The sequence below is a fragment of the Cibotium barometz genome, chromosome 19 (genome assembly GCF_041138505.1).
Source record: "Cibotium barometz isolate CiBa-2024 chromosome 19, ASM4113850v1, whole genome shotgun sequence".
NCBI lineage: Eukaryota > Viridiplantae > Streptophyta > Polypodiopsida > Cyatheales > Cibotiaceae > Cibotium > Cibotium barometz.
Genome location: NC_141064.1, coordinates 53,288,494 through 53,299,392, shown reverse-complemented (window position 1 = coordinate 53,299,392; position 10,899 = coordinate 53,288,494). Strand labels below are relative to the sequence as shown.

General features: G+C 37.8%; 1 protein-coding gene across 6 annotated transcripts; it reads left to right on the top strand.

Annotated features, from left to right (window-relative positions):
• The first annotated feature begins 4,382 nt into the window (after positions 1-4,382).
• Positions 4,383-8,222, top strand: LOC147628736 (14-3-3-like protein). Of its 6 annotated transcripts, none has more exons than XM_086813973.1 (5): positions 4,383-5,039; positions 6,663-6,785; positions 7,509-7,625; positions 7,714-7,771; positions 7,884-8,222. In XM_086813973.1, the coding sequence occupies exons 1-4, from the start codon at positions 4,560-4,562 to the stop codon at positions 7,726-7,728; spliced, it is 735 nt and encodes a 244-aa protein (XP_086670099.1). In that variant the 5' UTR covers positions 4,383-4,559; the 3' UTR covers positions 7,729-7,771; positions 7,884-8,222. The 6 variants fall into 6 exon arrangements, 4 of the variants coding, with proteins under 4 accessions (XP_086670099.1, XP_086670097.1, XP_086670098.1 ...); XM_086813971.1 differs by having other exon boundaries at positions 7,708-7,771; XR_015268178.1 differs by having other exon boundaries at positions 4,431-5,039; positions 6,663-7,185; positions 7,271-7,625; positions 7,708-7,771; positions 7,884-8,088.
• The last annotated feature ends 2,677 nt before the right edge of the window (positions 8,223-10,899 follow it).

The window sequence follows — 10,899 nt, the reverse complement described above, 5'->3', positions numbered from 1 at the left end:
GATAGATCCAAGCTTGAGTCTCCTGCTCCATTTCCCCGATAAAAATGGAAAATGATAACTTAGAATTTGTATTTCTGTTGCTTAGTTTACTGAAAAATAAATGTATAAGTCTGGATAAGGGAAAGATAAGAGTTTGTGACCCCCTTGGGTTTGGAGGAGTGTTTGCTAGGATCCCAAGAGGGAGGCATGAGCCTCATGGGAAGTGCCCAAGATTGGGGGCTAGGTCAAGCCTCACAAACTAGGAACTCATTTTCGTGCTTGTGTAAGAAAGACATAGTTTGCACATTTTTAATTTACAAATCCATGTGTGTCTCCATACCACTTTATGTGGCTCTTACCACTATTGTTATGGTGCAAACATAACACCCTCCTCAGCTACCTTAGCTCGAAATAATTTAGCTCAAAATAATTTATAGGTCCCCATAAAGTCTAAACTCACTATTCAACATCATAAGGAGACACCCATCTCAACTACCTTGGCTCAAAATAGTTTACAAATCCCCACCATGAGGTCTAAACTCACCATTGCATGTCCTTTAGGTTTCATGAAAATGAATAACGTACAGTTGAAGTGAATATAGAATATTATTTCCAACACAATAACAACATTTGTCTCAAATTTGCTTTTACTATCTCCGCATGTGTTTCTATATATGGTTCCCATACTAGTGCAAGATTTCAAAAATCAAACAAGCATAATAGGATTTGGAGATACTTCACCAACGTTCCTCACATGCACATGTTTAATATAACCCATGATTATTTTACTCCATGTAATGACATCTTGTACTTGAGCTTGTAAGAATACATTTTCATAATTTTCGATGTTTAATGTAGCCCACAATTATTTTCCTCCATGTTAATGACATCTTGTACTTGTGCCCACCATGAGAATAAATTTTCATGATTTTCCCAAAAAGTGGCATTTTTTGTGCACATACTAATCTATTGCTAACAAGGGAATCTCCTTCTGCTTTCCCCCATTAAAGCTTCAATAGGCCGATCCGCATGATCCACCCGACTCCGAAGAGTACGAAAACGTAGTATTAAAATGCACTTCCTTTAATTATATACTTTTTATAAAAGATGCATTCATGATTATCATAATGTGTAATTAATTATATCCACACATTGATAACAATTTAATGAAAGCTTTGTTACACACTATTTTTACCAACAAGCCATATTTTGGATACCTACTCACCACAAGACATGAGATTGGATTCTTCATCCTTCTCTTCCTTCTCCATCAAGTCTCCCCCCTATTAGCCTTCTCCTTGAATTTTCCCTCAATGTAACTTTATCAATCCCATCACTGTATGCAAACCACAAAGAAAAATTTTAAACTTGTCAGTGCAAGATTAGCAAGGTTTTACAATTGCAATTCTAGTGTAGATGAGTGTTATCTGTAGTCTATTTTGGGAAAAGGTTTTTTTCATCCACAAATTTAATTCCCAGTTGGTCCATCTGGACATAGATGAACCTTGATCTTGTTTTTCTCATTTGCAAGGGCTTATCAAAAACACAAAAGTATAAGAGAAGCACAATGATCAATCCTCATTATGTAGATTGACAAATATAGATGTTTTATATGAGAGAGTGGTCTTTGGTTGATTATAACATCAATTACCATTGTACAATAATATAATATTAGAGTATATAATTATACCAACAATTATACAAAAGCATTATAATAACTAGAAAATGTAAAGAATTTAATCTATCAAGTCAAAAGTGGAATTAAATGAGCCCATGAAGTGGAAATCCTAAGAGCTAAAAACAAGGAAAGGTTTTGATGACCTTTTCCAAAACTTTGGAGGAAGGTTTTGATGACCTTTCCATCTAAACAACACGACATAATTTTATGGACAAAGATATCTGCCTATCAAATGTTGTCATATGAGGATTATTTTTTTAAAGGAATTTTGGTAAGTATGAAGAGAGATAAGGCTATAGAGACTCTTGTGGCTTGTTACCATTATCCTCTTACGTACGAAGTACTATGGTATCTTGTACCTTTTTATTATTGTTGAGGACATCTAAGGAGGATTTGTTCTCTTAATCCAATATTTTTAAAACTACAGTAGGTAATGCTTACCTTTCTATATGTTTTTCCCACCTTGAGGAATATTATAGTGTGTGAATGTGTGGCCGCCCACCAATATTCGGGAAACTTTTTTAAAGGAAACATACCAAAATTTGGGGAAAATTTCTCGAACATTGCTGCCCACTTAGTTCTATTCAACCAAGAAATTATGAAGAGATATATGCATCATTGCACCACAGGTAATGGTAATATTGTAAAAAGTTCCAAGAAAACAAAAAAAGTGTTTTCCATAGTGCATCTATTCATTTTTTTGAATAGTGCAATTATAAATATGAGAGAGAGAGAGAGAGAGAGAGAGAGAGAGAGAGAGAGAGAGAGAGAGAGAGAGAGAGAGAGAGAGAGAGAGAGAGGTGAAAAGACTTGTTATGCTAGGTATGATGGGGCGAAGTGGAGCCTTCAATCCCATGCTCATCGAGCTACCTTTGAAAGCTGAAAGTGGAGCCTTTACATGCATCAATCCTAGAAAAATGAACCTCAACCAATAATTCTTTGCCATAAAATATTCAAGGTTTTTTTTCAAATACATCTCTTATTTATGGCTTAGCTAAAGTTTGAAATAATGCTAGGACTTTCCTTTCCCAAAGGTCAGCCAAAGGAATTGCTTTACATGAGCTTCTCTTTAAACATAAGGGAGCACCTTGACTTTTTAAGGCATGCTTGTGGATCATTCATTGGTTAAACTAAGTGGGTTTCAGTGGATCCTTCTTTGAGGTCCCTTTTGCTCCATAACCTTTTCATTGGGTCTCCAAGGGGCCCAAAAGCCTTACTTTGGTGGAGGTCCATAGGTCAAAATACCTCCTTTTTCACTGGCATTTGGAGGACTTATAGAAGAGGATAAATAGCACAGTATGAGGGACATCAAGCATGGCCCCTTGTGTTTGACTTCTTTTGATAATAACTGGGGTTAGAGATGATGTGATATTGTTCAAGACTAAAGGAACCAAACAAGAACATGGAACTTGCTTATATCTAATTTAAAGAAAATAACTTATAGAGGTAACTAGTTGATAGGAACACAATTTTTTTACTGAAGAAAATTGTATACAATGAAGCACTAGAGCTACATTCAGGTTTTCACATTTGATGCTTGCTCAATGACAAAATCAATAGATCTCCTTCACTTATAAACCACTACCATCCTTTCCTTCTCCATTGTTCATGTTCAAGTCTTTCTGAACATTATTTCTGATAGTGAGGAAAATGGTTTTGGGGGTGAGGGGGTGGGGGAGGAACATTGACCTAAGTAACACTCCTCTTCAATGTAATGTAGGTATTAGTTGCTTTGTCACATGCAAGGACATACAATTGGTTTTTTTTCCTGGTATTATTTTAGAGAAAGTTACACCCATGATTTCTCCATTTGCACGGGGAGCCATATGTGTAAACAACCTCATGCTTCTTACACATGTGCCCTAGAATTTGAAGATGGTTGAGTTAAGATTACTTATCAAATATCAGGACGAGGCAATGATTTCTTTGTGCAAATGAGTAGTCGTAAAAAAAGGTGCATTTGAGTGTGTTGAGAAGGTGAAGCTTTCTATTCAAAATTTTACGAGGGGGTTGGCATGATGATTTATATTAGTGCTTGGAAAAAATGGGTGCTCAATGTTTTTAACCGGTTGATTTAAAACAAGCCGTTGGAAATTTCACTCTTGTGTATAAAATTTTTAAAACCAGTAAACCTTGAGATTTGGTTAAGGAAAGCCAGTTGCATTTCAACATTATCTTTTTTTTTTTTCATGGACTAGGGAAATAGTTATTTTCTAGCATTGGTTTGTATGAACTCCTCTAAGAGTCCAATCCTAGGTAGGGGGAGTGGGGATAGGAGGGGCTCATTAGTACTATATTGGAGGAGAAGTGTAAAAAACGGAACAACGTTAAAAAACTTGAGGAGAAACCAATACCCCTATAAATGCCCATCAGAAATAAAGGTCGTAAGCTATTTTCATGTAGGGCTATGCTGATAACCAACGCGGATATGATTCGAATATGCATGAGGGAAATAAAATAGAGTTTGCTTGTTTCCTCCTCCTCCTCTTCTTTGTGCGGGACATGTAGATTTCTCTATTCTCATGATACTCCCCATCTCCCTGGTGGGGATGGGGCTCTAATACGGGTGTTGGCACTACATAGCATGCTGATACACATCAGTTTGGTTTACACAATGGCAACTCTCCATCTATAAGAAAATAAAGCCAAAAAAATAGATTTTCCATCAATTGCCCCCCCTTTTTATGATGGAGATAAATAGGTACATGTGAACACTCGTTTATCTAGGTACGCGCTAGGTGTAAAGAAGATCCAATGGATTTGGTGTAAATAGACTTGCAGTTCATCCTCTTCCAAGCTCCGAGGATTTCGTTCTCATTTGCGTAGCTCTCTTGCCTGTGTGACACTGTTTTGAAGCCCTAGTCCTGATCCTAGATCGCAGAGGTCGTCCTGCGCTTCGGCGATGGCAGATCCCTCTCGCGACGAGAATGCCTACATGGCGAAGCTGGCAGAGCAGGCGGAGCGCTACGAGGAGATGGTAGAATATATGGAGAGGGTCGCTAAGAGTGCGAGCGGCGAGGAGCTGAATGTGGAGGAGCGCAACCTGCTCTCTGTGGCGTACAAGAATGTGATCGGAGCTCGCAGAGCCTCGTGGAGGATCGTCTCCTCCATCGAGCAGAAAGAGGAGAGCAAGGGCAACGAGGAGCATGTGGTCCTCATTCGGGACTATAGGGCCAAGGTGGAGGCTGAACTCACCAAGATCTGCGAGAACATCCTTGGCCTTCTAGACAGCCACCTTATCCCCACCGCCTCTGCCGCCGAATCCAAGGTATTTTACTCCAAGATGAAGGGGGATTACCACCGCTACCTCGCCGAGTTCAAGACTGGTGCCGAGCGCAAAGAGGCCGCAGAGAACACCCTCCTTGCTTACAAATCTGCTCAGGTACTACGCATGGACCTATTCCTGTTTGCGCTCCTACATCTTGGACCTTGATGTATTATAGGGTTTCATGTTGTCAACCTGCTTAAAGATGGACCTTTCTGCTTTGGTTTATAGCGTTTTAAACATGGACCTCAATGCCTTTTTCTCATTAAACATTGACCTTGATATGTATTTCTAGGATTCAGGTTCACCGCTTTCTTACATATGGGTCTTGATGTGCCTTGAGTTTTTCTAGCATTTAGGTCACAGTTTTTTAAAGCATGCACCTCAATCCCTTGTGGGGGGTTTTTTTCATGTGTTTTATTGTTTAGACATGGACATTGATGTGTGCTTCAAGGGTTTGGCTCTCAGAACATGACCTTGATAATGCCATTTCTAGGGTTGCTTTCAATTTTACAGAACTGGCTCTCATGTTCTGTAAATGTGGAACAAACCCGAGTTCTCATGTCAAGGGTTTTTTTCATCATGTTGTTGCATAAACAGCGGTTAACCTTTTTACTTCTTACAACCTTTCTCCTGTGTTTCTCCTCATTTTTTTTATATATTCACATTATGGACTTTGATGTAGTTTAGGTTTGTTCGTTACTCAGCTCACAACCTTCTTTGACATGGACTAGATCTTAATGCTTTGTCTTCGGTTCTCTTCGTGTGGTTTATTCTCTAAACAATGGGACCTTGATGTATTGCTAGGGTGTCTTTCCCATACGTGGACCTTGGGGTGCTCTTCTAGGGTTCATCTTTACAGGTTTTACAGCATAGATCGTAAACAGCTATTTACAGCATGAATTTTGATTTATTTTACAGGGTTTATATGTGTTTAGTTAAAGATATGGAACTTGAAGCAGTTTCTCGTGTTTCTCCTTAATTCAGTATACGTCTTACAGACCATGTTGGAGCTATTTTTTGTCTTTTTGCATAGCATGCCTCAACATGGAACTTGATGTATTCTTTTAGGGTTTTGAAGGGTAAGTTTAATTTATAGCTTTTCGTAACATGGACCTTGATGCCATTTTTAAAGTTTCTCTGTATTCATTTTCAAGCTTTCATAAATATAGACCTTAATGTCATTTCTTAATAAGATGCTGTTTTTAAACACACATGGATGGTGATGTATTTTCTATGTTTTCTCTACATTCAGTTGACAGCTAACAGATTCCTTTTATCATGGCTTTCAATCAAGGGCCTTGATGTGTTTTCTAGAGTTAGTTTTTCTGCTTTTCAAAATAAGGATCTTGCCACATACACATGTAACCCGATGTCTTTTATATACACATGGACCTCAATGTTTTCTATGCACATGGACCCTGCCGCTTTCTAGGTACCAAGCTGTTCTCTAGGTTCACATGATCTCACTGTTCTCTAGGTTCACATGGACCTCTCGGTTCTCTAGGTTCACATGGATCTTGCTGCTCTCTAGGTTCACATGGACCTCGCTGTTCTCTAGGTACATATGATGGACCTACAACTGGACATCAATGTTCACATGCACATGGACCTGGATGCTTACATACACATGGACCTTGACGTTTTTTCAATACATGTGGATCTTGATGCCATTTCTAGGTTTCCTTTGTTTGGTGCTGTTAGCCTACTGCTTTACAAGGCTTTCTGTTTTTCCTCCAGGATATTGCGACAGCGGATTTGGCTCCTACCCATCCCATCCGCTTGGGGCTTGCCCTGAACTTTTCTGTCTTCTACTATGAAATCTTGAACTCTCCAGATCGGGCTTGTGCCATGGCAAAGCAGGTATGGAAGTTCTTTCAACATATGCATATGCGCTTTTTGTACACTTGGATGGATTGCTCCTCTACAGGATTTTGTTGTTGGGGTTGTGGTTGTAGCTTGGATGGATTGCTCCTCTACTAGGTAACTGATGGACTGATATGCGCAAGGATGTAGCTTTGTAAGGTCCTTGTTTTTGGAATAAAAAACACATTGTGTGGTCTAAGACAAAAAGAAAGGATCTTGTTGATGCTGCACCTGTCCCTGTATCGGAAGAGGTGCATGTTTCCTTGGGCAAAGGGCATCCTTTTATACGATACACAAGAAGAAGAAGATTGAGGGACGGGATGTTGGGAACATCTACGCGTTTCAATCTTATGAAGGTGTATATGCTGTGCTTGAAAAAGTTGATGTCAGAAACATTGTGAGTAGACTTTCATGCATTTAAGATTGTGAAGGTAGTAAGACACGTGTCATCTTTGTAAATGACATGTACTTGATGTGAGCAGCACATTGTCTATACTACGAAAGGGAAGTTGATGGTCTGAAGGAGTGTGCATGAAGAAGTCAAGGGTGTAATTTCCTTTTTAAATTCAGCATGTCAAAGTCAGGAAAGAGCGGAAGTTTCTCACATATAGGTTTTCCTAGTGATCGAAAATAGATGCCATAGTCTACCTAACATCTAGTGCCCTGGGAGTTTACTACACTAATTTTTAAAAACTAAAAACTAGGTTTTTGCTTTCACAGGCCTTTGATGAAGCCATTTCTGAGCTTGACACATTAGGAGAGGAGTCATATAAGGACAGTACCTTAATCATGCAGCTTCTGAGGGACAATCTCACTTTGTGGACATCTGATATGCAGGTGGGTTATGTTTCAAGTCATGTGTGGCTTTATTTTATTTGGAGACTGCAACTTTGTGTGAACAGTTCTTCTTGGCTTTCAGGAGCAGTCTGATGAACCATAGAGCTCTATGCCTGCCCTATATTATGCAGTACTGTTGCATAGAGGTGGTTTCCAGCTCATGCTGCTTCTTCTTGGCACAAGGGAAGGGTGTTAATGGGTTTTTATTAGCTGTAGAACCTAAGGTGGTTGCGTCCTGAAATGGCATTTAATGTGCAGGATTTGGGATGCTTACTGTCTTCTTACATGGCATGAGGCCTTGAAGGTTTATTTTTTTCCTTGCATGGCATCGTGGGTTGTATGTAATAAAAACTGGTAGATAATCAAGTTGCTTTGTAGTGGGGTTTGTTTTCAAAGTAGCTGTGAGTTCTCTACTTTGTATGGAATGTTCCTAATATTCTTCCTTGGGAGTCGAAACATTCAAGAAGTGGCCTCATGCTTTTGCTGAGTCAGTTTTGGGATTTTGCCAAATCAGTTGGCACTGCTTGGGAGTGTACCTTATCATCAATTTAGTATTTGCTTGTTTTTTCGCTTTGAAGAAAGTGTGGAATTGAATTACCCTTTTGTGTGTGTACACACGTGTGTGTGGGGATTTTGTGTGCTTTTAAGATCCTTTCAAAGGATTGTTTAGCAGGTTCTAGGTAATAGGTATGTTCTAACTTTGACGTGCTTAGACATTTTAGTAGAATAAGCTTGTATTGATGAGTCAAAAACTTAATGGGCTAAATAGAGTCGTGTATTGTAACATGTATTTAAATGCTAATGGATGTTGGGGTTCTAGATCAAGGTGAAGTCAAATGGAGGTGTTGAAAGGAGTACAGGAGCACCCTAATATAGCACAATATTATTACTGGTGACTTTTTGTGTGTCATGTAATGACGCCATATCGCTCCAGGTAACTCTTTTATCACACGTGAGGATTGATCAATTCCTATCCCTGTTTTGTATATGGTTCTTGTTCCTTTTCAAGTAATAAAGCATAAACAATGGATGTAGATCCTTCTAGGATATTCAAAAGTCAGCTACTCATAAAGTGACAGGTGTGATGGAACTTTCATTCATTAGAACTTAAGAGGGAAGCCATTGGTTGCCTTGAATTGTGATTATTATTTGCCTCATTTTCTCTGTTGCTTGGTGAAAGTTAAGTGTGAGTATTGCAACAATTATAGGTACCATGGCTGTGAACTTAGATTTGATATACAGTGAACCAAGTTGGCTTCCATACAAGCTTTGGTCCCAATAATTGCAAGTGTAGTTTTTAAAGTAGTTATTTTTTTTCATAAATAGAATTAACACTAGTCTTCTAAGAAAAAAGCCACATAGTGGCATTTTAAGCCTTTTCTTAAAAAATCATAACACATAAATCATAAATAACTGTGGAAAGACGTCTGAGTATTTAGACATGTCATAGTAGTTGAAAAAAGTTAGTTGACTTGTTCACAAGGCTCATACACAAGTGAATGTGCCTTGAGCATCATAAAAAAATTTAGATTTTGGAAATTTTTAATCTTACCATACAAATCGATATTGAACTTTTTTACCACAATCATTTTCAAAAGAAAAAAAATCCTCTTATGCATATGTTATCATGTTGGTTTACACTCACTTTAGCTTTCCAATTTCTTAGTATATGTCAATCAAGTTTTTATGGGTGAAACCACTTTTGTGGCTATTTGTCTCGATTATGATCGTCTAAAAAAAAACACCAAGTAAATTAACATAAGATTTATTTTGCGATATCTTTAGACAGTTTTAAGAGTTGAAAAAAAATATATGAAATAATCACACCTAGTAATTGAATATATGTACAACATTTTTGATTCAAAAAGTGGATTGAAAAGATGTCGGATGGGATTATATAATATAGAGTTCTCAAATGAGTTGATTGATGCCTACAATTAATGAAATACAATCTAAATCTGATAATAAAATGTGAAATCGTCGAGTAAGCTCTGGCGATATGAGTTTTTGTAGCAAATCAAACTCGTGAAAAAATTTATAAACAAGCTTGCAAGAACGTGTGGGTCGAAAGAAGTGCAACTAAATTACATACGCTAAAAGAAGAATCTCAGTTACTGTTGCAAACCTAGCCAAAAGCAGCTCCCATTTTGTTTCATTGATGTTTTCACACGACCTAATTGGAGCAACAAATGTCAATAATATCTATATTCATAAGTAAAATGAAATTATGTTGAGCAGCATATTTATATTTGTATAGAAAAAAAAGTTGAATGAAATTATGTTGGTTAGTTCTCTACTCTCATACAAAGGAGTGAAGTGATTATTGAATGATCTTCAGGAGTTGCTAGTGGAAAAGCAGAAAGTGTTAATGTGGACACACGCTTAGTCACATTTTGCACGTTTCCATTCAGTGCATTTGGTATGCCACTTCTTCTCACGCATTGTAAGAGCACTATGGGCCTCCTTTTCTTCCATCCTTCTTTTAGCTCATACCACACATTGTTTGTTATTGTGCCTCTCACTCTTTATCAACACATGATTTTGGAAGTTGCCAACACCATTGTATTACCATTTATTGCTCTAGTAACATGCTATGTCATTTACATTATCAACCAAGCTCTCTTGTAAGTTTACAAGAAACTCATGATGCGAAGCGTTTCCATGTTACATTTTCCATTTCCCATTCATTACTTGTGACGAACATTGGTTTTGCATCTTGCCAACGAGCAGCAAATGTGCCAATCTTTTTGCCAACGAGCAACATTTTTTTTGGGCGACACTCTTGAATTCTTGGTAACTACCATTGTGCTTGGTCCTTCAAAACTATTGTTTGTAAGCCATTGCACGTGCTTGAATGAGGTGAACCCCCTATCAAAATAATTGGATCTCACCACCATTAGAAAATTGTAACAAAGTTACCAAATTAAAATCTTACACAATTGGATCTCATCAAAGATTATACGATAAATATCTTTTAGTGCAATGTATTAAACAAATTTTCCCATGTAAAAACTATTTTTCTACTCATTTCCAAATTTTTTGTCTTGCCCAATGCTTACCCCACCAAGATGTTGTAACTTTTAGTTTTCTTTCTATGTGTACGTCAACTTCCGAGCGCGACGAGCTTCCATACTATTGATTCAAAAATTTTCCCTACATTCAAGTTTAACATTTATCTTCTAGTTAACATATTTGCCATCTTATCATGCACCAAAAATATGAGCCGGTTCTTGTCTTGCATTAATGGAGTAGACAACATCTCCTAAGCTTCGGC